Raw genomic sequence first — 27,962 nt, 5'->3', positions numbered from 1 at the left:
CATGCTCATCTTTTTGCTATTGTGAATAACACTGCTATGAACATGGATGTATAAATATCTGTTCACATTCCTGAATATCAATTCTTCTGGGAATATGCCCAGAAGTAGAATTTCTGATCATAGAGTAGTTCCATGTTTAGTTTTTTTGAAAAATTGTCATGCTGTTTTCCACAGTGGCTCTGTCATTTTACATTCCTACCAGCACAGCACAGGGTTCAAATTTCTCCACATTTCCACCAAAGTCTGTTATTTTCTGCTTTTGTAATAATAGCCATCCTAAAGGGTATAAGGTGTTGTCTTATGGGGTTTTTTTTTGGGGGGGGGGTCAGTTTTAATATATGGTATAACATTATTGGTCTGTGATGGATTGGAAATTTGAAGAAAACACAAAAAATGGATCCTTCCCATCAGATTGTTTGAGAATCATGGCTCTAAGCTTTTGTCTTGCTCTCTTCTTGGTGCCTGCCTGGACCTTGCAGATGTTTTTCTATCTGTCTGACTGGATAACCTCCTATCCTTGTTCAGTAACAGAAGAATACATAGGACTGGAAGATAGCAGGGAGTTCCTAGAAGATACTGGGGAAGATATTATAGAGCCTAAAGACATCTGTGACTTTGTAAGCGATTAATGGTCTTTGTGGTTTGATCAAAGTGCTTTTTTAGTGATATATTAGCACTACAAACGCTGTGAATAAGGAATAATATTAGTTTATGGTCGTTGTAAAATAAAGTCAAAGTTAATTTCAGAACCCTGGGTTATGTGAGTAACAGCTAAACAAAATCTAAAAACTACACAAAGAAACTGTGAAAATGAAGGGATCATGAACCCAGAGGGTTTAATCCTAAGTGTTTTAATTACACGGGAGTATTGGAGTTAGCAAGACTCTTGTGATTCGGTGCCTGGTGGAAAGGAAGAGGATTTTTGCACTCATCTAATCGAACACCACAATTTTTTCCTGTAAACAATGATTAAAGCATTGATCAAAACAGTGACCGGCTTGTACAATATGCTAAAATTCAAGGTCTGGGAAGATGAGGGATCCCAGCAACAAATGGCAGAGCAGCTGTGAGAGCCAAAATGAAATGAATGGTATTTATTTTATAACTAACATGTATCGAGAGCATCCTATACACTAGGCATTGCGTTAAACCCTATTTATATATCTTATCTCATTTTATTTTCAACAACCCTATCATTCCCTTTTCACACAGGAGAAAATTGAAGCATATAGTGGAGTTAAGAAAATTTGCCCAAAGGTGCAGAACAAGTAAGAAGTGGCTTCTAGATGGAAACCCAAGGACTCTGATGCTAAAGCCCAGGCCATTAAACTACTATGCACTGCCTACATTGTCCCAGGCATTTGGCCACCACGGCTAACCACCAATGGTAATTATCGCTACTAGCTATGAAATAATAGGGTCTGGGGGTAGGTCTGGGTTGAATTCTGGTCCTGCCACTTGGATCTTGGACAGAATTTTAATCTCACACTTCAGTTTCCCCATCAGTGAAAAGGAGGTGATACTATCTACCATACATGGTTGGTAGAAGGAGAAAATGACAGAATTTAAGTGAAATGTTTCACTGGGAAGTACGGGGACTAGGAAATGTTCCATCAAGTGTATGAGTGATAATTCTTCCTTGAGATTTCACATCATAAAAGGAAGCATTTGTTCTTTGCTCTTATTTGCCTCCAATTCTGACAAGTCCCTTACCTTGTTTTTATCCTGTGTATCCACTTCTCCTGGTGCCATAAACTTCAGCAGAAGCGCCAAACACTTGGGGCTCTTGTGCCGGGTGGCCAAGTGCAAAGGGGTCATCTCTTCCAGATCCTTTTGCATCCAGTTTGCCCGGCGTGTAAGTAGGAGTTTCATGAAACGATAATTTCCCTAAAAAATAATAATAATAATAAACATAAAAAATGATAAGAGGACATTTAGCTTGGGGCCAAACATGTTTGAAATTTTAAAACTTTTTAAGCAGTTTAATTATTCTACAAGAGTAAAAACATTCAGATAAATTCATCTAATGAAAAACACGTATAAGTCCATTATTCCATCAATTGTTTTACTTTTTCATGTTCCCTTCCAACCACTTCCTGGTGCATACGGTTTATACAGTGGCTGGTTGATGTTTCTTTTTTTAATTTTTTTTTATTTTAAAGATTTTATTTATTTATTCATGAAAGATCGAGAGAGAGGCAGACACACAGGCAGAGGGAGAAGCAGGCTCCATGCAGGGAGCCCGACATGGGATTCGATCCCAGGACTTCAGGATCATGCCCTAGGCCGAAGGCAGGTACCAAACCGCTAAGTCACCCAGGTATTCCCCTGGTTGATGTTTCATTGTGTTTAAAGCACTATCTTTTATTTAGCTGTCCCTATGATCCTTTCCAGTATTTTTTCTTTTCTTTCTTTTTTTTTTTTTAAAGATTTTACTTATTTATTCATGAGAGACACACAGAGAGAGGGCAGAGACATAGGCAAAGGGAGAAGCAGCATCCCCATGGGGAGTCTGAATGCAGGACTCGATCCCAGGACCCCGGGATCATGATCTGAGCCAAAGGCAGAAGCTCAACCACTGAGCCACCCAGGTGTCCCTTCAATATTTTCTTTTATAAGAAATGCTGCCGTGTACTTTTATTTCCACATAGTATTTCTTTTCTTTTCTTTTCTTTTCTTTTCTTTTCTTTCTTTCTTTTCTTTTCTTTTCTTTTCTTTTCTTTTCTTTTCTTTTCTTTTCATACAAATAAATGATCAGGAATCAATCCACTGGGTCAAAGGAGTTTGTACAGTTTATGGGTTTTGGCGTATTTTCCAAATTGCTACCTACTAGTGGCAATGGGTAGATAGTTTCAGCTCGTTTTGACCAATATGGCATCTGTGATTTACATGCAAAGTATAACAACCGTTTGAAATGAGTGGAGATTTAAAAACCTAAACCCCAGGTGAGGGGAGTGAGATTCACCCAGGTTGAATGTTTTGTTCACAGTCATCTGATTAATAAAATAGGTGGTTAGTTTTCTTGGAGAGACCTCTGTACAGTTACAACTGAGATAGACGCATCTTTGTTCAGAGTCTGGGTCCTAGACTCATCTGGTCACCTAAACGCCAGCCCAGGAATCACTGCAGGCTGTCCACTTGCAGGCAGTACTCTCCACGTCAGTTAAACTCTCCAATCTGGTACTGTCAACCCATCCAGAGAAAGCAGTTTAGCTCCAGAGGCTACAGTACTGGTGGGGATCCAGGTCAACTGTATGTGTATGTAATATGGGAGCTTTGAACCAAAACAGAACCCTCAAAAACTAGTTCTTTGGAGCTCCTTCCTGAGATCTGGTCCCATATCTCCAATTCTGGTTGGGGCCTTCAGCTTGCCTGGTACCATGAATACCTGACATTCAACATGATCAAACAGTATGGCATGAACCAGTTCTCTGCCTGTTTCATGCCTGCATATTCCTCCCTATTCAAAGCAGAGTGGTAATCCTTTTCATCTTCTGAGATCCTCTACGTCCTTAATGTTGTTGGAAAGGGGAATTTTTTTTTTTTTAGCATTATAATGCATTGATAGTCTAAAAAGGCAGGCTTGGACCAAAAAAGCCAAGTGACTCAGCTCAATTGTTTCCTTTCAGGAAGGCTTTCCTTGACCGCACTAATGGAAATTACTTTGTTAGGCTTTATTCTAGTACCTTTTCCATTTCCTTCACAGCAATTTGCTCAGCTTACAGTTACATATGTAATTGCTTATTTCCCTTCACTGTGATCTCCGTCACAGGCTGTAAGCATCATGGAGGCAGAGACTATATTTTATTGAGCGTTGTACTCAGCATAGCTCCTGGCACAACAGACATGTTTGCTTGAGCTCTGAGTCAAGGAGTGGACATAAAATATCTTCCAGAGGTTTTTCTTTTTGTTTGAACATTCTTAATGTTTCTATATTAGATCATAACAGTTAAGAATCCTAATACTCAGATCTCTGGTAGTTGGTCACTCTTACTTTTTAATGTTTTATTTATTTGGGCATCATTCATCTGGGTTTCTCATGTCATCCAATGCGAGCTTTTGAGAGGTAAGGTGCTAAAATTTCCTCAAGAGGGCACCCTGCTCTAAATCTCTTGCCATCTTCTCTTTGAAGAAAGAAATGGTACCCAGGAAAAACAAATCTATATGGTACTTCTTACCAAAAAATAAGACTTGACCTTTTTTGAGCATAACATTTCAAATATTATGGAATAATTCATCATGACCTTTTAAAGATATTCAATCAGACAATCATTTTGATTCTGAAAAGGGAAGGCAAAAAAGAATATGTTGGTGTGGGTGACTACTGGCTTACAGACACAGCACTTACATTGTTCTGGGGATTCAACCTATACAAAGCAAGATGCACTCAGTAATAATATTTATTTATATGTCCACTCACAAAACCCTAATTGAGTCCTGTTATGAAGCAGGCAGTATAGCAAAATGTTTACACTAAACTTTACTTAGTACAAAGCTCTTTGATATAGATTTCATCTTTGTTCCTTACAGAAGTAAAAGGAAAGGTTTTACAGATGAAGTAAAGTATCTTCCTGTGCCTTGATTTCCTCATCTGCAAAATAGGGCTAACAGGAATTGAGATTATTGTGCATGTGAAATGATAAAGATTGTAGTTGTAAAGTACTCAGAACAGTGCACAAAGCAAATGCTTGGTAAATGTTTGCTAGTTTTATTATGAACAGCCTTCCAGTGTGGGGGAGGCAACAGGACGTAGCCGATCAAGTAGAACCAAGAATGGCTCATGATGGAGGACATACAGATAGAAAGATCTGACTCTCTATATGCACTTCAACTGGTGATTATGGAGAGAACCAAGGTTAGGGACAAATAAGAGTAAAAATAGTTGGAATGTTAGAAATAGTAGTTTTCTGATTTTTTTCTTTTCTTTTTTTTTTTTTTTTGCATTGAGAAAGATGCCTATATTCTGCCTACAGATAATGATGACATTGGACCAGTAAGGGCATGCCCAGAAGGAATTCAGCTGGAACCCTGGGGAGATGTCAGCTTCTGTTCCAAAGGACAGAGACACAAAAGAGTTATTATCTATGAATGCTGGGACTAGAAACACTATAATCTGTTTGGATCACGGTCAACTTCCTGGTCTCGTGAACAAGCATTTATAAGATGCCTTGGGTATGCAAACTCAATTCTGAGAATGAGCAGAGGAGACAGAGGACTCCAAGAGCTAAAATCAGGAGAATATTTCTAGAGTCAGTGGAAAAGAGGAAGATACCAGTCTGAGACAGCAAGCTACTTTGATAACTCTCTGAAGGTTGTAGGACTCTGGGGACCCATATCCCAGACAATTTTACTTCCTGTAAAGCCCTCTCGATACAAAAACAAACAAAATGTCTAAATGTTTCCTCAATATTGCTTGAAATTCAGACTTCTTAAGTTTTCTGTTTGATTCCTAAATGCAAGAATTAGGAGGATTTGGAAATTAATCATTTAGCACCATCTCTTAGGGGCACACAGAACCTGATCCTGAGGGATCTGCTTTTATAATTTCTAACTGAGTAGGAAACAGTAAAAGAGCGAAGGAGATTAAAAAAAAAATCAAGAGTATACATTCTTAAAAAAAATAAAACAGATCTTATTTATTTATTTGAGACAGAGTGAGAGAGCCCAACAGAAGGAGGGGGTCCGAGGCGGTGGGGAGGAAGGGCAGGGAGCTCAGGGATCATGACGTGAGCTGAAGGCAGATGCTTAACCAACTGGGCACCCAGGTGCCTCAGAGGAGTAGATAGTCAAGAAAACTGGTGGTAGTGAGCACAAGTAAGAGAGCTGAAGGTATAGAAAAGTCCTGATTTAGTCACTAAGAGGACATTAACTCTGATGTGATCAGGTCTGTTATGCCACTGAAATGAAAAAACACTTACTAATGTCTCTGAAACACTGAATGAGATACTTGTTTTAATAGTTAGCCATAATCCTCACCTTAATCTTCCTGTCATTAACAAGGGCTTCTTTAGTCTGAGATGCAAATGATTATAACATTTGGATTTCCCCTATATGCATGAAAAGGACTATGAAATCTAAAAGGGTAAAAAAGGATGAAAAAGTTCTCTGATGTGGAGAACAGCATTTGAAAGGAGTCTGGGAAACAAATCCAACCAAAATGCTACTTTTAATCTTATATTTTTGTCTGTCCAGTTCTCTAAAATGGACTTTTTTTTTTTTTTAGAAAAAAGCATATAGTCAGGTAATCTTAATAACAATAATAAGGAGTTTTGAGTGAAATGCCTGATATTTTCCTTTAGGTTTTTTATGTTTAAGAAATAAAACACAACAGAGATAGTGGATGCTCCCTTTATGGCCCTCTCCAATGCCAACACCTTCTCTCTCTTTTTAGAGACTACTACCCTGAGTTTGGTGTTTATCATTTCAATGAATGCTTTAATACTTTTGCTTCTTACACATATATGTATCCATAAGCTACAGAGCATTGCTTTACATGTTTTCAATCTTTATATAAATAGTACTGTATGAATCACTTGCCACTTTTTACTCAAAGCAGCATTTTTGAGATTTATCCAAGTGGCTCTGGTTCATACATTTTCATTGGGGAAAGTATTTTGTCATATGAAAATAACTGTAGGTCTTTATTCTCTAGAGGAATATTTAGCATGTTTCCCATTTTTCACTATTCCAGACAATATTGTAGTAAATTTTCTTGTACATGTCTCCTGGTAAAATGTGCACGAATTTCTGTAACTGCCAGGTTGAAATTGCTCTTTAAAGTAGCTACTCCAATTTATATTCCCCCCAGTAATGTACAAGAATTCTTATTGCTGCACATCCTCACCACACTTGGTTTTGTCACACTTGTTAACTTTTGCCAATAAAACAGATAACACAATTATGTTTTACTCTGGACTGAATTTTCATTTCTCTGATTGAGGTGGAATGTTTTTATATGTTTATTGGCCATTTGCTTCCTCTTCTGTGACTAGCCTTTTTTGTGTTGTTTACTCATTTCCCAATTTAGTTATTTGTCTTTTTCTTAATGATCTGTAGGAGTTATTTACATATTCTGGGTACTAATTCTTGGTTGGTTTTGCAAATATCTCCTCTCTTTGTGTGGCTTGTCTTTTGCTTTGTTTATGCTCTTCAACTGGGAATGAATTCATGATCTGAATAATGATATTGCTAGCTTTCTTAGCGTTAGAGTTCTTCATCTATTTTGGAATTTTTGTTTGCAGGCTCATTTTAAAAAGAAGACTGTTTGCTGTTGTTTTCCTTTCCTTTCCTTTTTTTCCCCTCTCTCTTCCCTTGCTCACCCTTACAGCTGCTAACACCCACTCCTGGCCCACTAAGAATCTGCTCTTATAATGTTCCCTTGCAGCCCTATCTCTACTGATAGGAGGGATGCTTTCCTTGTCTGGAGGCTTGATCTTTGTCCTGCTCCTAACACTTCTCTAGATAAAGAGCTTCCTCTAAAACTGTAGCCTCATATTAAGGTAAACAATACTCCCTAATTCTAAGTATTTCCTTGGCTTTAGTGTGAATATGACCACTCTTCACTCAGTGGGAAAAATGGGGAGTATCTTCCTGAACCAGAATATCTGAAATCATATAATACAAGATTGTTCTCTGTTCCTGGTTAAGTGCCTTAATTATTAACTTCTAGACTACTGGCAACTGATCTTCAAAACATTTTGAATCTCTACCTCTACATTTCTTCTCCAAGTGGCTACCATATTTTCTGTATCTGACACCTGGGAACCTTTGTTATTTGCTTCCTCTTTAGCTGAAACAATTACTTGAACAGACTCCAAAGCTGAAGACTTGGCTAACCCTACCTGTAGTGGCTCTTCTCCCTATTGAAACACCAAAAGAGAACGGATATTTTCCCCCAAAACAATACAGTACTTTGGGACTCACATGTTTCTCAATTAAGATCTTTGCATTCTTGTTCTATGTCCTCAGCACTTATATTTACTCTCAGTGTAGTTGAGGAGAAGACAACTGTTGACTATATATACAAGTGTTCACTACATTTTTTTGGTTCATTTTTGAGTTTTTATAGAACTTTGTCCTGGAAATATTATAACTATATATATATATATATATATATATATATATATATATATATATATATAAAATAGCACATATGAATGTAAGGTAGGCATGCTGTCATATCTCATTTTAAATGCTAATCATATAACGTACAAAAAGATACATTATTTACAACTGAAATGGAGATAATAGAAATGTGATGTTACTAATTCTAATGATAACATTATAATTATATATTTATAAACTCCCAAGGCATTTGCAATATTATTTTTTTTAAAGAATCACTATCCCTAGGAAGTATTTAGGTCACAAATATCAGTGATTTCATTATATTACATTTTTTCTGTAATGGTTACAGACACAAATAGTCTTGGAAATACCACAATAGTGCTGGGAGTAGAAATCTGCCATGGGTCCTGAGTATCCCTACATGTGTTTACTGGGTATGCCAAGAATGCAAAGCCTTGACTCCTCTTTATTTAGGCCATTTCTCAGAGTTGGGTTTGCAGCAAGCAATCCTGAAGGACATTAATCCAGGACATCAGGCAAGGAGCAGGCTTGCTTAGTACACACTACAGTCTGGGGATTCCCCAAACTCAGCATTTCTCAGATGTCACACAAACCCATTGTATGCCCAGAGTCTGTCTAGGTCCTCTGCATTGCTCCCATAGTTCTTGGGAGCAAGAGAAACTGATGCAAGCAAGCAAATGCTCATGTTATTGTACCATCAATAAGTAGTAAAGCTTTTTTGTCTCTTTTGGTAGTCTTGTGTCTTCTACGGGTACCCATAGACAATTTATCACACCTTATAATAAGTTAGCATGCACTAAAGAAAAAAGTAGGGTAAAATTAAATCCAAGCCCTGACAATGCAGGCAATGAGGAAGGGATGCTGACAAAGACATAGTTTCCTTGACGAGTAAGCACAAGGACTCTGCAGGCCAAGTTCAGGGATACGAAGACTCTCTGAGGTGGTATCCAACTGGTAGGCAAGGTGGGGGAGGTAAGAGGTCACACTATCCTATTTGTTAATGAATCTAAATGGTGGCAAGTAGAAAGTAGAACTAAAACAATGAACCCAAATGGTGCTTTGGTCTCTGCTCACCTTCCTGTGGGCAGGCAGAGGAAGGAATATTAGCATGACTATGGGGCAGCAACTTGAAGGCAATATGGTTGTGGCTGCTGAGCCAAGGATCCAAAGTGAAAATGAATGGTGAGAGCAAGGAGGAATGAACAGCGGCTCAAAAGTGAAAGTAAATGCAAAGACTTGCCTAATAGCACAGAGCCAACTGCCTCAGGTATCAGATCCCTGCTATAGCCTTATTTGTCTGGCAATGAGGACAAAGCACTGGGTGCAGAGGTTGTCACTGTCTAAAGTAAAGCTCCTGGCTTAATAGTGCCCTTGATGTCCTGAATGTCTTGGCCTGGTTTACTGATGATTTAGCTAAGTTAAAACCTGATGGCATCCACTGGGAGGCAGTCCAACCTCAATGACAACTTGGGAAAACTGACTATGGTAAGGGGGAGTCAGCCCAGAGGTCTGAAATGAAAGCCATCATCCTTACCTTAGACAATATTCCTAAGAACAGGGTATGTTTTTACTACCTCTTGGGTTGTTGCTAATGCTCTAGTCATCTGGTCCGCCATGGGGAAGACTCTAGATGGTGGTAGATGAAAGATACTCCTCTTTGTGGCTGCAAATTATAGAAACAATTGTGTCTTCCAATTAAACAGCCTGAATCTCTCTGTAGACACCTATAATAAAGGCTCATTCTCTTATAAGACCTACCGGAATCAGGCTGCTGAATAAGCCTGCATTGCCCAAGTCATTGGTCATTTACCACCTGGATCCATCACAGCACTAAACATGGCAATGAATCCATCATCATAGACTAGGCCTAAAGTAAAAGGTACGTGTTTGATGTAGAAGCTACCACTGCATACCAAACTTGTGTATTCTTCTATGTAGGTCTATTTTTGTGTGTGTGATGAAGGAGGCCACGTTATAGGGCAGCTCCTGCTCATTCCTTGCAAGGACTTTTTGACAACTCCTTGCCAAGGTCACCTCATGCCCACCACTGCCGACATTTTTCAGGTTATGATATTGTTGTTTCAGTCTGATTAGCCTATACCAGCCACAGCACTGAGGCCATTGAAACGAAAACATTTCATGTTTCGGGGTTTCCAGACCATCATAGTCTGATTATGGTATATCTTTTGTCACAAAGACCACTGAACAACAGGCCAATACTTAAGGTATTTGATTGGTGTTCTTTGTTTTCTACCACCCTCAAGAATCTCAAATTGTTGAGAGAGGGCATGGGTTCCTCCAAAATAAACTCAAAAAGATTTCTGAATCTACCCCAGTTATCTCCTCTTGGTCCACACACCTAAGAGAGGCAGTTTGGCTGTTGAATGTGGCCACCCCTAGAAAGAGTTCATATCCTCAGGGCAGTCTCCTGGTAAATAATCAGAGCAAAGGAGTGGGGATTATACATACCTATTTTAAAAATCTGGGAATCTTCCTGGCCCATTCATGGTTATGATGTTTCTTTCTTTCCCTGAGGAGCTATCCCAGGCTGACCTGGTTGGTATAGCCCCTGGATGGCAGCCCAGCCAAAAAGGGACTTAGAGATTCAAATTTATTCTAGTTTAGCCACTTGGGTTTGTTTGGTGGACACAGTCCTAGATCATAAACATCCATAATGACCACCTGATTGAGTACCCTGTTTACTAAGTCTTCCTACAGTGCTCACATAGGCCAAGGTGGGGAATATAATGAGTCTCTGTAAATTTGCTCCATATGCATCTACCCTTCTAGATGAAGGGTATGGGTGCAAGCAGTAGATAATTGGAGAAAAGGTGAAGAGATATAGCCATTTGGATGGGATACACTAATTTTTGGATGGGATACACTTCAGCATCTGGGAAGGAAATACCTTAGATCTTGGAAGGATAATTAACACTCTTTGTCCTTTGGATCCAGTACTGCATTCTGGATATTGTTTGCTGCCTGAATCAAAGACTAACTGAGGCTAACGATAGGATCGTTTCTTGTGTTTGTCATTGCCACTCACCTGCTATGAAATAAAAAATTCGAGTGGACATGGATGGTCTTGAAGTTTTCTGCTGTGCTTGACACCATCAATGGCAGTGCCTGAATGTGAACCCCCTCATACATGTTGAAACACAGGGACTGGCTAAACCTAATTTTAGCTTAATGGATACAAATAAATATGTCTCTCCTGGTGTGTGAGGAGCTTTGGGCTATGCCACATATGACAACTGAAGCTATAACTGCTTGGTGTTACTGCCCATGTGGCTTAGCCAAATTAATGTAATGTAATGGTGATCCAGGCTTAATAGCAAATCCTAAACTAAAGTAACTTGTGCCTTTTTCAGGTTATATATTTGTATATAGGGGAGAAAGGACCATGAAATATTCCTTCATTGGTCCATCTAGAACTTCCTGTAATTATTGGTAATCCCACCAAAGATTAGTAGGTCAATCAAACTCCCTTGCACAAGTCATAATAGATAATAGACTAGTCTTAGAGTGCATCCTGGTTGTATAAAGTAAGACCTACTGTTTCCCCTGGTACTTATTAACAGTTGACTTAATCCCAGACACTGAGGGGCATAGTTGAATCAATACTGCAAGTTGTTCTCATCCTGCTGCTTTGAGTCCTATTAATTAAATGTCATATGAGACATATTAAACAGATTTGTTTTCAGCCTCTGTTGGTCAGATTAATCAGAGTAGCTAATGGAATAGCATGCTCATGTTAAGAACATGTAGGACTAAGTGATGGATTGTTGGGAGAGGTAATCTACCATGGACCCTAATCATCTCTGCATATTCTTTTTTTTCTTTTTAAGATTTATTTATTTGAGAGAGAGAGAGAGAGAAAGTGCACACGAGCGTTGAGTATGTGAATGGGGGGAGGGGAAGAGGGAGGGGAAAATCCCAAAGCAGACTCAATGCTGACCTCAGAGTCTGATGCAGACCTTGATCTCATGACCCTGAGATCATGATCTGAGCTGAAACCAAGAATCAGATGCTTAACTGACTGAGTCACCCATAGGTGCTCCTATCTCTGCATATTCTTATGGCAAAATGCAAAGTCCTGACCATTCTTGACTTACACAAGTTCTCAGGGATGTACTGGCAGCAATCAACTGGAGAGATGAGGTCATTTTTTCCCTCTGTGCTTAATTATTGCTTATTATAAAAGCAGCAGATTTTATATGTATGTACCAGATACATGGTAGGTTTCCTCAGTTCTGATGGAAACCTACCATGTAGGTAGGTAGGTAGAAGGCCCAGATCATCCATCATCTGGTAACTGGGAAACTCCCTCATCATTCTTGGGGGCAAGGAAAATCAATGCAAACATATAGGTGCTGATGATTTTTATAATGCTGTCTTGTTAAACTTCTTTGTTTCTGACCTTGGAGTCTCTTGTCTATTGTCAGTATACATGAAACAGTAATAGACCAACTTCTTACCTTGTTTGTAGAGTAAAATAAAATTTCAAATCCTGAAAATAATTCTTTATTTTTGAAATATGAAATAAAGTATAAGAAGACCTGAAACACATTAGAGAGGTGGGCAAGGGATAGAAAATGGGAAGTCTAATAGAGCAATATAGACAAAGAGTCTAAAATTTATTGTTACAGGTAACAGGGAGCCAATGAGGAGTTTAAGAAAGAAATGACGTGAGTGAATTCGTGTTTTAAAAAAAAATACCCTGGAGGCTGTGTGAAGCATCAATTTGAGGGGGACAAAACCTTGACAATGAGGCGAGGCCAGTCAGAGGGCCTTACTAGAGCAATTCAGAATAAAAATGTTGAGGGCTAAATGAAAATAAGAGGACAGATTAGTGAAATATATAAGAGGACTCCTACATGGGTAGAAGATGGAGAGCGGTGTCAACAACTGGAAAGATGGAAAGAAAATGGGGTTAGGAATGAAGATTTTGAGTTCTATTTTTTTTTAGCATGTGGAATTTGGGGCTCGAGGGATGTCAATATAGAGATGCCTAGCAAAAATAGCAAAAAATGAAATGAATACATACGGATCTGAAGATGGGAGGAGATGGCTAGATTCAAGATATAGGGTTATAAACCATCTATATTAATAGCTGCTTTAACTGCTTTCCCCAAACAATAATTCCTGCCATAAACTAAAGTCATAAAATTGGAAAAATGAAACTTTACATCCTTATTGAAATAAGGATTAAATGTAAACATAATTTAAACAGCCACATAGGTAGCTCAGTATAATACAATCTAGTATTGTTCTTTTTCCTGGGCCAGGAGATACCACTACTAACTACATCAAATATAGAGTATAAGTGGATTGGAAAAGAATGGCCCTTCCTCATTATTCTTGTTTGCTTGGCTCATTTTCTCGTTTCAGTTGATTTAGGTGTCTTGTTGTACTCTGGTTTCTTGGACTTTTGTTTAAGGTGACTCTATAAGAAAGCAAACAGTTACAAAACCCACGTTTTTGAATGACATGACTTCACTGGGCTTTAGAACTGAAATTAAATCTGCGCTGTTTCCCCCAGTTTCAGATATTCTTTTTCCATAAATTTCTGATAGTCCAGTCCAAACACTAGGCTTTATAGCTAAAATTTCTAATTTCTAATTACTCAACAACTATGATGTAACCACATCACTAACCTGCCACCTTCAGCAAATCTTTAAAACTATTTTTTTAAAAGCTTTTTGAGAATTCTCTAAGCAAAGGCTAAGAATGGCACTTCAAAGACAGACTAGGAGCTCTATTTGTTGTTTTTCCAGTTTAAGATGTTCATCCATCTGGCAGAGCAGCTAGACAATACATCAGCCAAGAACATCTCCCCGGCTTGAAACAGATTCTGGCTCTCAAAAAGGATTTGACTGAAGGAAAGGCAACATCTTTAGTTGCTCTGTGGCTGAACTCTTCTAATATTTCTCCCCAGTGCCTTCTCCAAGTCTTGGTTCCTTCCACTAACTTGGTTTCCATAGGAATAGACAGAGCCATCAAGTGGCACACAGTCAAACAGCACAACAGAAAGAGAAAATGTTACTGTCAAAAACAACACACACACACACACACACACACACACACACAGAGAAATGTACAGACTCTTCTTTAAGAGAAGAAATGATGTAAAGGTATCCTTGACTTTGAGGATTCTTTATGCAATGCTAGATCCGTCACATGCTTTTCCCATCTGTTATAACCTATTTTCTTAGATTACTATGAAAATTAGTTCCTTCAATAAAGAGCATTTCATGCAAAAAATAAATATTAGAAAAAAGGTATAAAATGTTGTGATGGCGTATTTCCACAAATACAGTTCTGCTGTGCTTGTAAGGTACCCTTCTGTATTTAGAGTGGTGCTTTAAATTGGCACCACCTTTTGGGGTGATTATAAAATGCATTTTGTTTCCCATAATTGATATTTTGTTTACAGGAAAACAGTTTTTCTTAAATCGATAGCTCTTGACCTCTAGCATTTTTGGGATCAACCGAAGAACTTGAAAACACAGATTACTAAAGCCTTCCCTCAGTGTTTTCATTTACTAGGCCTGGTGTGGGGTGCATTTCAAACAAGTTTCTGGGAGATGCTAGTCTACAATTCCACACTCTCAGAACAATTGTTTAAATGAAGAACCTAATATTGGAGTTTTCAACTCTGAAAAGCTTAAACAACAAACAATAGATAAACCCAAACGAAAACAAAACGTCTGTTCTATCCCAGGTCAATGCAATGAGTTTCTGGGATTTTGGAATTAATGTTTCTTAAATACTTTGCAGGTAATTAAAAAATGTATCAAAATTAAAGAAGTACTGACCTAATTCAATCATTTATTCAATATTCAATAGTTATCTACTATATGAATACGCTGTATCCAACACTATGCAAGAAGTTTGGAAGTGTTAATTTTTTTTTCTTTGGAACCATAATTGGCACACAATGTTACATTAGTTTCAGGCATACAACATAGTGATTCAACAACTCTATACATTATGCTCTGCTCACCACAAGTGTAGCTACCATCTGTCACCATACAACACTATACAATACCACTGACTATATTCCCTATGCTGTACCTTTTACTCTCATGACTTAGTCATTCCATAATTAGAAGCCTGTATCTCCCACTCCCCTTTACCCACTTTTGTCCATTCTTCTAACTCCTTCTGCTCTGGCAACCATTAATTTATTCTCCGTATTTATAGGTTTGATTCTGCTTTTTGTTTATTCGTTTTGTTTTTTAGATTACACATATAAGTGAAGTCATATGATGTTTGTCTTCTTCTGTCTGACTTATTTCACTTAGCATAATACCCTCTAGTTCTACCCATGTTGTTGCAAATGGCAAGATCTCACCTGTTTTTATGGCTGCATAATATTCCACCGTGTGTGTGTGTGTGTGTGTGTGTGTACTTCTGTATCCATTCACTTATCAATGGACATTTGAGTAGCGCTTCAATATCTTGGCTGTTGTAAATACTTTATTTCTTGTCTGTTTGACGTTAGCCATTCTGACAGGTGTCAGATAATATCTCATTACGGCTTTGATTTGCATTTCCCTGATGATGAGTGATGTTCAGCATCTTTTCATGTGTCTGTTGGCCATCTGGATGTCTTCTTTGGAAAAATGTCTATTCAGGTCCTTTGCCCATTTTTTAATTGGGTTGTTTGTTTTTTGGGTTTTTTTTTTTGTTTGTTTGTTTTTTTGGTGTTGAGTTATAGAAGTTCTTCATATATTTTGGATATTAACCCTTATCAAATATATCACTTGCGAATTTCTTCTATTTAGTAAGTTGCCTTTTTGTTTTGTTGATGATTTCCCCCACTATGCAAAAGCTTTTTATCTTGACATAGTCCCAATAATTTATTTTTGCTTTTGCTTCCTGTGCCTTAGGAAACATATCTAGAAAAATGTTGCTATAGCCAATGTCAGAGAACTTACTGCCTGTGCTCTCTTCTAAGAGTTTTAGGGTTCCAGGTAGAGTTTTGGAAGTTTTAAAAAATAATTAAAAGACATATGTACACTCATATGCAATGTAACACAACAAGCAGAGAAGAGTAAGTGTATAAAAAGTGAAAAACAGACCAGGATAGAGGATGTACTTTCAGCCCTTTGTGCAGATGGGAAAGGGTTAGATCAGGAAAAATTTCATGAAGGAGATGGCAATTGAGCTGGATGTTAAGTTAGAATCACCGATATTTTAGCACTTCTCCGTGTCTCCATTTCATTTTCCTTCTCCGTTTCTTTGATATGGACAATAGTATTTTCTGAGTTTTTTTTTTTTTTAAAGATTTTATTTATTTATTCATGATAGTCACACAGAGAGAGACAGAGAGGCAGAGACACAGGCAGAGGGAGAAGCAGGCTCCATGCTGGGAGCCCGATGTGGGATTCGATCCTGGGTCTCCAGGATCGCGCCCCGGGCCAAAGGCAGGCGCCAAACCGCTGCGCCACCCAGGGATCCTTATTTTCTGAGTTTTATGTAGTCTTATAACAAAAACAGCTTTGGGTTTTACTCCCACCCCTTCCAATCTGTCTCCGTAAGCTCCTCCTATACCAAACTTATGAAGCCAACATTAGTTAACTTGCATGTATCAGTTCTTTTGTATTGGCTTATTGTATGGTGCAGTAATTGCCACACTACCCCTTGCTTCAGCCATAATGGACAATGAAGCCATATGTAGATGTTATTCACTGTTGTAATATGGCAAATGAGATAAGTGACATATAAAGATAGACAATAGTAAGAACTCTTTAGAAGGGCTCCTAACTCAGCCTTGAGGGGCCAGTAAAGTCTTCCTGGAGGAAATGGTTCCTGAGCAGTGTATATACAATTAGGCTCGCTTAAGTGGAAAGGAAGCTGAATGTGCAAGGGCATTGTGTGTGCAGAATGAGGGTGAGGAAAAAGTGACTCAAATAAAAGCTTTAAGTAGTTCATAGGTCTACTATGGAGTAAAAAGGGGGACATAGGAAGCAGAAACCAAAAAGGTGAGGGAGGCCTCGACAGATGATGAAAGGTACCAAACCAAGCGGTTTGGACTTTACCCTCTGGGTTTCTGAAGCAGTCCTAAAGGATTTAAGTAAGGCAGATCACCCTCACATCTGAAATCAAATCACCGAATTTCTCCTAGACTCAGTTTCCTCCCATATTGAATAATGATCTAAAGGCTCCTCCAGTTTAATGTTCTTTGACTATGCTCCTAAGAAGCAGAAGATCCTCTACAAACAGCTATTCCAAACTCATTGTTTTTTTATTCAAGCTTAGTAACAACTTCATTTCTAATAAGTTCTATTTTTCCTGGCCACAGGCTAATAGTTTTTGAGTCAATTTCCTTTTTCCTTATACAAAATTAATTTTTCTAGCCTACTGAAGTTGAAGCTTTGGGGGATCCAGAAATGCTACCCCATGGGAGGCAGCATAGTATAATTAAATGAGAGTGTATTTTGGAACCAGTCAAATCTGGGTACTTCACTGGTTGTATTAACTGTAGCATGTTACTGCTCAAAACTTCAGATTTCCCATTGGTAAAAAAGAAGAAAACAACACATAGTGACCAGGTCACGGAAAATGCTCGATAAATATTGGTTTCTTTCTTAGGTACCATATTGTGCTCCTCTCATCCTAAAAGTGGTCTTTGTAAACAAAACATCTTTTATTTGACCATGTTTGTTTCAAAAATAGATAAATAAGAAAGCACTTGCTTCTTGCATTCTCATTGTCTGATGTCCATTATCATCTGCCCAGCCTGTTCTCACTGATCCTGACCAGCCTTCTGAGTTACATTGCAAGTAGTTTTTAAAAAATCATATTTTAATATTAAATTCAAAAGTTAAATGCAACAAATCTTATTTACCTCCTGGTTCCTTTGAAGCACCCCAGGTCTTGTGGTAGGCTCTATCTTTAGTTTTCCAAGAATGTACCTTAGTTTTATTGATTCTAACATGCAGTTTAAAAAAATCAATTCATCTACTCGGCTAAGATATGTGCCTTGGGGGGAACTGTTTCAAACAACTGATTGAATCCATCTGTTGCCTTTTCTACTTTGGTCCCACTCTATGAATGGGATTTCTTAAGACAGTGATAGAGACAAATGTGCAGATAAATGTAGAAATAAATCCAACTAAACTGAAAAATCTTTAATGAACCTATGCATTAAAGGTTTTAATCAAATGCAATAACTAGTAATCTGACTCAGTACCATTACCCGTTTTCAACGTAGTAGCCAAGGTCCTCACAGTGATGATGTTTGAATTCAAATCTGTATCTTCTAGTCTCAAGTCCAGTCATCTCTTAAAAACCATATCACAATGCACCCTCTATCTGCAAATCAATCCCTGAACTTTGTACCACTCTTTACCTTTTTCCCACCATTCTAGACCTTTTCTCTTTAAAACTAAACTTTCTCTTTAAAATTTTTTAAAACTAAAACTAAAACTAAGAGTAACTTATTGGTAAAGAATAATGCCCTAGTTCAGTGGTAGGAGAAGGGAAGAAAGATCTAGAGATTGAAGGCTATTTTAGATGTACCACTTTATAACTGAGCTTAGATAGGTGTCCTGTTTGCCATAGTTTTATTTTTAATTCTAACCCAATAGTTTTTCTAATTTCAAGAATATCACAGTTCCTAAATCAATATTTTAGTATTTTGTGCAAGCCTTTTGTGGATCATTTGGAAATAAACAAACATCCATCATAGAAAGCCATTCCAAAATTATGAGATACATATTTTATATGCAATGAGAAATTTGGAAAATTATTCAAAATTGGGAAAAGAAAGTAAAAAAAAAAATCACCTATAATTCCATTACCCTAAGCTTAACGTAAACTCTACTAGCATTTTGGCACAATCTCGTCCACTTCTTTTTAGCTTATTTAATATGGGAGGTGATATTTACAGTTTCCATCAAAATATACATCTAATTTTACATCTGGAAGAAGCCATGATTTTAAAAATAACTTCTGCCATGGTAAGAACTGATTTAGGTGGGGAGTGGTCAAAGGATGCTAATGGTGGTGAGCCAAAGTTTGAGGACTGCCAAGGTATTTACATAGTTTAAAATTAGCTCTCCACAAAGAGAGCTAATTATTACAAAGGAAAAAGGTAACTATATTGATGTCAAGTAACCTGGCAGCTGACACTTTATCCAAGTGATTCAACGTGAACATCACCAGTAATAGGACAAATCAGTGTCATGTTTTTTCTGATATGATGCACTGGAAAGAACACAACATCGCTTCTGTGGTATTCTTGCCAAAAGTGCATAAACTAAATCTAATTATGAGGAAACATCAGATACATCCAAAGTGGAAGACAATACATCTTGCCTCTTAGAAAGCGTCAATGTCATGACATGCGCATGTGTGGTACTCACACACATGAGAAACTGTTGCAGATGAATGAAGACCAAAAAAGATGTAATAGAACGCAAGACTTGAGCCTGGGGGGTTTATATGGATGACATTATTGGGACATATAAGAAGGATCGGGGATTAGATAATAGTATTTCATGTTAATTGCTTGATTTTGCTAACTGAACTGTGGTGATATAATGCCCAAATTTTTAGGAAATATACACTAAAGATTCGGGGGCAAAGAAATATCATGTCTACAACTTACTTCAGATGGCTCAGAAACCAACATCTACACACACACACACATATGCGAGAGAGGAGGATAAAGCACATGTGGTTAAAAGTGCACATTTGGGGAATTTGGGTGAAGGGTACATTCTTGCAACTTTTCTGTTAACCTGAAATTATGCCAAAATATAAAGTGAGAAGAAAAAAGAAAAAAACTTTAGCATTTATTATAAAAGTAATAATATATTCATTAAAGAAATTTCAAAAATAGGGGTGCCTAGTTGGCTTAGTGTGTAGAGCATATGGCTCTTGATTTCAGGGTCATGAGTTCGAGGCCCATGCTGGGCATAGAGCTTACTTAGAAACTTAGAAAGAAGAAAAGAAAGAAAGAAAGAAAAGAAAGAAAAGAAAGAAAAGAAAAAGAAAGAAAGAAAGAAAGAAATGAATTTCAAAAATCAAAAAAAGAGCAGAAAAACAATGTCCATCCTTCAATGCACAAACCTGAGGTAACCATGGTTTACATTTTCATATACTCTCTTCCTGTCTCTTATCTATCAGGAGTGTTTCTCAGCCTCAGATTGCACTTAAAATGCTCCATAATCACGCCTTAGTTAATATTCACAATGCCCCTGTTGTGAAAGCCAGAATTACTGTTGCTTCATAGATGAGAAAACACAAATTCAGAAAGATTAAACTCTGGGCTTATTTTTAAAAGATTATCAGATAATATATATAGTAGAAAAAAATGTCAATAAATAGCTGGTTGCCTGTGACTCACAAACTGTTATTTAGTTTCCTGTAAAATAATAAGTTTGGAGGTGGTTTCTGGGATTCTTTTGAATACTGAAATGTTACAATTCAAACCTCTTCTATTATCACCAACATTTTCTTTTGTATACAGAATCTAGTGCCTGGTGCAGTGCCTCATACATAGCAGGCATTATATAAATATTTTTAAGTGAATAACAAATGCATTACAAATTATAAAATGGATAGTTCTGTTTGGAGGCTATGAAGCTAAATAATAAAGAGTGGTTTGTCAAGCAGAACATAATTATAATTGATTGTTATTATTGGTTACTTGTAATAGAAAACAATATAAAAGTAACTACTCATTTTAAAATAGAGATTAAAGTGAAGATATGTCAGCTTTTTTTTAAAGATGGCACCTTTTGTAGGAATCTAAGAAATTTACTATGAAGTTTATTTCTGTATTACTCTTTGTTCAAGTATAATTCACCTTATTCGCATCAATAACCAATTTAACTGACTGTTTACAGACAGATGGAGAGACAAATGACAAATTAGTACTCCCCGGGTTTGTGGCATGGACATAAAAAGTGAATTTATTTTTCAAATACCTTTTATAGCCATAGCCTTGCAAGTAGAAGACATCTTATCTGGTTTACTATTGATCCAAATGACAAGGCTGAGCATCAGATTAAGGATATGTCAGAAACCTGAAGGAAGGCTACCAACAGATGCGGCAGGATGGTAGCTTCTTTCAAAATGATCTATTAAGGCGACGGTGTTTACAAAGGCAGTTGAGAAAACACAGCACAATATACTGGGTTGTATCAAGGAACCAGCAAAGCACTCATAAAAACTTCTAATACTAATGTGAACCCCCATACGCCATACATGATACATGTTTATTTCCAAAAATAAAAACTATGCACAGATTTTTGATGACAAAATATCGTGCTTTTTCTTCACTTACATCCTTTTCCTATTGCCATAGGTTCTTTCTTGACAAACAATGGCATTTCTAGGAGATGATACCTGTTTTAAGAAAATGGGAGATACTATCTAATTTAAATTGTTTGTCAACCAGAAGCAGTCAAGCACAATTCAAGAATTTAATTCTAAGATATCTTTGGTGATAGTGAAATATGACTTAGCTAAGTGTCGTAATGACCGAAAAATATCATGCCAAAATGGAGTCCTGAAAAATAAAAATTCTAAAAGTGTTTCTTATATATATATATATATATATATATATATATATATATATATATATATATAGTACAATATTTTTTCGTAAAAGAAATGTCCTGGGGATAAAATACCACCATGCTAAAAAAGAAATGTAGCAAAACAAAAAAAGAAACCTGATCAGAGGTGGGAAAATCTGTCTTTTGTGATCACCTTGGGATTAGCACTTCTTTAAGGAAGATCCATTACTTTCTAGACTAGAATGAATTGAAGAATTTTGTGAGAATCATGGGAATAGAAAAAGCTTCAGAAAATTCCCCTTTCAGATGGCTTTAGACAGACTTGAACTGGTTTTTCAAAAACCAGAGTGCTCTAACCAATTTCAAGAGATCAACGTTTGACATTGTTATAGACTAAAGGGAGAGTGAGCGGTGGTCTAAAACTATTTAAAACATCAGCAAACCACTCAACTTTTTAGTTTGTCTTTTGTAGCAATGATAAAATCTGTAGCAATGATAAAATTTGTTTTTATTTATCACCAGTTTAAAAAGTAGTAAATATAAGTTTAGCTGCATTGTCATTATTAAATGCTGCAGATTTTATTTTTAAATAATCTCTATACCCAACATGGGGCTCGAAGTTACAACCCCATGATCAAGAGTTTCGTGCTCTACCGATTGAGCCAGCCAGGAGCCCCAAGACATTGTTCTTAGAGGTGATGAGTAAACAACTTTCAAATTTCCAAAGTGTTTTACTGGTCACCAGTTTCTTAAGATGTTATTAGCTTATGCCTTAAAAAAGTATATATTGTGATCAAAAAATAAAAGTCTCCACCGTATGACTTCTCAGAGCCTTTGAGATGCTAACATGCATTGTCAATTTCCAAGAAGGAACATGCAATATTTCCCAAACTTATTTGGCCAGGGGACCCATTTTCACACATTTCATGAGAACATTGTTCTAAGGAAGGAGCTTTGGGAAATGCTGCACAGAATGATTTTCAAAGTCCTTTTAAGCTTTTGTAATTTTTATTGTGTGTATATGTGTGTGTGTGTGTGTGTGTGTGTGTGTGTGTGTTGTAAGCAACAAAAAGCTGCTTAATACCTAACCTAGGGATGCCTGAGTGGCTCAGTGGTTGAGTGTCCGCCTTTGGCTCAGGGCATGATCCTGGAGTCCTGGGATTGAGTCCTACATTGGGCTTCCTGCATGGAGCCTGCTCCTCCCTCTGCCTATGTCTCTGCCTCTCTCTCTCTGTTTCTCATGAATAAATAAATAAAATCTTAAAAAAAATACCTAACTTAATATTTCTTGGATAAAATAAACTTGGGGAAAAAATGCTTGAAAAAAATTCTCACAAAACAAGCTAGGTTAATAGCTAATCTAAAACATGGAGGGAGTGCCTGGGTGGCTCAGTCAGTTAAGTGTCTGCCTTGGCTCAGGCCATGATCCCAGAGTGTTGAGATTGAATCCTGCATCAGGCTCCCAGCTTAGAGGGGAGTCTGCTTCTCCCCCTCCCTCTGCCCTTCCCCTGACTCATGGTCCCTCCCCGTCTTCCTTTCTAATATATACATAAAATAGTAAAAAACAAAAAACAAACAACAACAACAACATCAAAAAACCAACAACAAAAAGACATTGAGAACAAATGCCAGAAAATGTGGCAGAAGAACACAATTACAAAAAAATTACAAAAACCCAAATATACCTGTAGCCAGGATTCTTTTTTTTTAAGATTATTTATTTATTTATTCACGAGAGAGAGAGAGAGAGAGAGAGAGAGAGAGAGAGAGAGGCAGAGACACAGGCAGAGGTAGAAGCAGGCTCCATGTGGGCAGCCTAATGTGGGACAGGATCCCAGGTCTCTAGGACCACACCCTGAACTGAAGGCAGTGCTAAACCGCCCTGTATTTTAATCAGCCTTTTAAATCTTTTTAAATCAAGCCTCCTTTCAACCTCCCTTATCAAGAGTACCCAGTATATGCTTCACAATGGCTAACCAAATGGCATAGGTGCCAAACATCAAATACATATCAGACCTTATATTTTGCACCATTAGAGATACAATTTGCCTATAGCTATGGTGAAATGCCTATCTTATTACCCCCCATGTGCTTTGCATTCAGCCTTTTTGAGCATAACACATTACTTTTATGCTCAAACTTCCAATCACATCCTTAACTCTCCTTTGCCAGTAGATAAGAGATATTGCTCTGGTTAGAACCAGGTGACAGTAAAAGCACAGAGCTTCCAAGTGCAGTCATGCAAATCTGAGGAGGATTTCTGGTAGCCCACAATAAATCTAGTTAGTCCAAGGAGACTAGATTTATGAATGAATCTGTTCAGTAATAGAGCCAAGTTCAAAACGACTCTGCTGACCCAAAAGTAGGATAGTCAATGGAAAGGACAAAACTTTGGAGATGCAGCAATTTCTTTAACTCTGAAGGCCACCGAAATGAGTAAGCAATGTGAAGCTACAGTGAAAAACCGAAAGATTTAAGCTATAGACAAGTTCCATGGGTGATAGAAAGGGAAGAGAGAAAGAGAGAGGAAGTGAAGAAAAGAGGAAGGAAAAAAATTAGAATTAGATAGGAAAGAAAGAAATTTGTATGATGGAAACTCTAATATACCTCATTCTTTTCTGTAATTTCCTCAGTTTCTAAAAAAAAAAAAAAAAAAAAAAAATGCCATGGCCGTTCTGCCTTTCAAGCTTTGTTCACTCTATTCTTTCTGCCTTAAATTCTATCCCCCATTCCCATTCCTTGTCTAAGTTTGGCCATTTCATTACAGCATACCTGAAATTTCAATTCCACTGTATTAGGCAGGTTTAGTACAGGAAACAGCAGCTATTTTAGGCATTCTGGGCAGAAAGAATTTTATTTTATTTATTTATTTATTTATTTATTTATTTATTCATTTATTTTTTATTTATTTATTTTTGAAAGAATTTTAATATAGAGAATTATATGCTTATAATCAGAAGCACTCTAACTAGGCTTTGAGGAATGACTATCTGAACAATGCAAAGTCACCGCTGTGACTACAGTATTAAGTTCAATTCAGGTCTGTAGTTGAGTCAGGAAGTTAGAATAAAAAAAGCTGCTGTAATAATTGCCTCTCAACACCTAGGCGGAAGAAAAATAGACACCAGAATGGTCCATAAACCTCCCTTGATGATTGTTCCCACCTGTGAAGCACTTATAGCCTGGCCTCCTTATAAGGGACATTCAGCATACTAATACTGTCTTGTAAGATTAACACCCTCTTCAAGTATTGGCCCATCCTCCTTATCTTGGGTATAATACCCTTGCAGCAAGAATCAGTGTATATCTCTAGTCTCTTCCTTTTCTGATTGTTATAGCTCACTTCCTTTGGATAGTTGTACAAAGCATTAATAAATTGCTAATTACAATCAGATAATGCCTTTGCAGACCATACCTTTCCAGTTTAGTGTAAAGGAATATAAGCCCAAGACTTCCACAGTAATTATGATTTTCAGCCTTGTATCTTATTGTGGGATGAAAGATTAAAAACCTATTGTAGAAAATTAAGGCTCTAATTAGCATGTGGTTGAGATTTCTTTTTTCCTTTGTAAATGGAAAGGGGAAGGATAAAATGACTTGGTAGAACAAATGGACACATTTTTGTTACCCCTAAAATTCACTCTCTACCCTTGACCAAAGGTAAGTTGCTTTTATCTTTTACTTTTTTGGAGATGATTCTCCGTAGTGTGTCTACATATTTAGTAACTTGGACACATTTTCAAGGATGTCTGGATAGCAAGTGGCCTTCAAAGCTAGAGATATTATCTCCCTTCAGGTTGGAGGATAGATTTGCTTGCTGACCAGGATAATAAAGAGACGACTCCCTTAGTGGCAAAGGTTGGGCCTGTTTGCCTCAAGTCCTGATGTAAGATCAGGGGTTTGCAAAGGTCAGATTTCCTCAGGTGTGACACAGACCTACTGTCTCTGCAGAATCTACCTGGACCTGTCTCCACATCACCCCTACAGGACTTGGGGGCAAGGAGAACCAATACAAACCTATAAAGTTCATGCTCCCTGATGTACCGTGAGTACTATACCATCTAAATAAATTGGGTCTGTGGTCTTATTATCAGCTGAATTCATGTGGCAAGCCAAACTAATAGCTGCAACAGCTTGGCTGCTTGACAATATTGTCTTTTCGGTGAATACTCATCAACTTTTGACAATAAATGAGTGAATGAAATCTGGCTGTAGCATGGAGAATGGTTTGAAGAGAAAAAGACTTGAATCAGGAAGACTGATTAGCTAGTTCAGTTGTTTAGAAAATAGATATGGTAGACTGGATTAGAATAATGGAAGTTATTCCAAAAAGAGCCAGAGAGGGAGGCCTCAACTATGCATATAGACCCCTCTAAAATCCTCAGCTAACCCCTGGATTGCAATATGTGGGCAGACTCCAAGAAATCTGTAGAAACCACCAAATGGAAGGCTGCAAAGCTGATAAGAAAGCTACTACCCAACATAGAGGAGATAGAAATTAGAGTTTGAGTCTCACCTCAAGGACTTATTGCACCTCTCAGGCTTTTCATTGAAATCTCCAAAGAGACATTCCTTAAAAGTACAGACTATGAAAAAAAAAAAAAAAGTACAGACTATGAACCAGGTCTAACATATTCAACTAAAGACTATGAAAAAACTGAAACATTAAACAACTTCACTGTGATTTACCAGTTTTAATTGCCTGATAAAACAACAACAAAAAGTCAACATTCTTGAGAGGAAGGTAACAAAATGAAGATTCCCTACAATACATGATATAAAGTTCTGAATGTACAATAAGAAATGACTACACATAAGAAAAGAACAACAGAATAGGACTCAGTGATAAGAGAAAAAACAATCAATACTAGGGCACCTGGGTGGTTCAGTCAGTTAAGTGTCCAACTCTTGATTTTAGCTCAGGTCATGATCCCATGTGTCATGGAATCGAACCCTGAATTGGGCTCCACAGGGCGTCTGTTTGAAGAATCTCTCCCTTTGTCCCTCCCCCCACTCACACTGTCTCTTTCCCTCTGTCTCTAAAATAAATAAATAAATCTTCAAAAAAATAAAATAAAAAGAATCAAGTAAAATTCTAGAGCTGGAAAATACATCTGAAATGTAAAAATCATAAAATGCTTTTAATATTAGCCTAGATAGCAAAGAAAAGGGCCAGTTAATTTCAACACAGATCATAGATACTATCTAATTTGAAGAATAAAAGCAAAGGAATTTTTAAAAAATCAGTAGAGTTTTAATGACCTATATAGGACAATGTAGAAAAATATAACATATATGTAGTTGTCCCAGGTGGAGAAGAGAGAATGAGACAAAGTATTTGAGAAATAATTACTGAAATTTAGTTAAAATAATCTACTTTTAGATCCAAGAATCTCAGCCCAAGCATAGTTAATACAAGAAGACTACTGCTAGGCACATAATAGGCAAACTGCTAAAAACCAAAATTAAAAGGAAAATACTGAAAGAAATTAGAATGATAACAACTATCACACACATGAGAACAAGAGGAATGATGGTAGATCAGAAACAATGGAGGCCAGAAGACAATGGAATGACATATTTAACTTGTGTTTTATGAGAAATAGCATAATACTCCAATGTGATAAGTTAAGAATGCATAAAGTCAACCCTAGAGCAACCCCTTAAAAATAATACATAGATATGGGGCACCTGGGTGACTCAGCCTGTTAAATGTTTGACTCTTGATTTTTGGCTCTGGTAGTGATTTCAGTTTCATGAGTCTGAGCCCCAGGTCAGGCTGTGCACTGGGTGTGGAGCCTGCCTAAGACTCTCTCTCTCCCTTTTCCTCTACCCCTCCCCCCTCCCTCTCTAAAAAAATAAAAAATAAAAAAAATAAAAAGCCAAACCCATAGATATAGCTAAAAATCCAATAAAGGAACTAAAATGAAATATTAAAAAATATTTGATTCCAAAAAAGTACAAGAAAACAGATTGAGAGGAAGAAAAACAGATGGCTCAAACATAAAATGAAAATAATAAAATGGAAGACTGAAATTCAGCCATATCAATAATTCATTAAATGTAAATGGACTAACATTCCAACTAAAATGTAGATATTATGTGACTAGATTAAGAAAAAGCAAGAATCAACTTTGTACTGTCTACAAGCAGTGCACTTTAAATATAAGACACAAATAAGTTGAAAGGAATAGGAGGGAAAAACTTATGCCTGGAACAATAATCATAAAAAAGTTGGAGTGGCTACTTTAATATCAGATAAAGTATACAATAAGATACTTATATACATAGTTTCAAACTATACATAGTTTCAAAGTATCTCCGGGATCCCTGGGT

The 27,962-nt window shown here is 37.2% G+C and overlaps 1 protein-coding gene across 11 annotated transcripts in view; it reads right to left on the bottom strand.

Moving 5' to 3' along the window:
• The window catches only part of INVS (inversin), a 156,989-nt gene that overhangs the window by 78,724 nt on the left and 50,303 nt on the right, over nucleotides 1-27,962 (bottom strand). For 10 of the 11 annotated variants that reach the window (XR_013388165.1, XR_013388166.1, XM_077912688.1 and 7 more), the window contains one exon: nucleotides 1,714-1,887. Coding sequence is in view for 9 of the 11 variants with exons in the window: in XM_077912688.1 (XP_077768814.1) it covers nucleotides 1,714-1,887 (174 nt within the window). In the remaining 2 variants the exon portion in view is untranslated. Of the gene's footprint in view, nucleotides 1-1,713; nucleotides 1,888-26,142; nucleotides 26,164-27,962 lie in introns of those variants that run through there. The other variant, XM_077912687.1, reaches the window with a different exon arrangement.

Source organism: Canis aureus, chromosome 10, assembly GCF_053574225.1.
Source record: "Canis aureus isolate CA01 chromosome 10, VMU_Caureus_v.1.0, whole genome shotgun sequence".
Classification (NCBI taxonomy): Eukaryota; Metazoa; Chordata; class Mammalia; order Carnivora; family Canidae; genus Canis; species Canis aureus.
The sequence above is the reverse complement of the archived record's forward strand: the minus strand, read 5'-3'. Positions and strand labels throughout refer to the sequence as shown.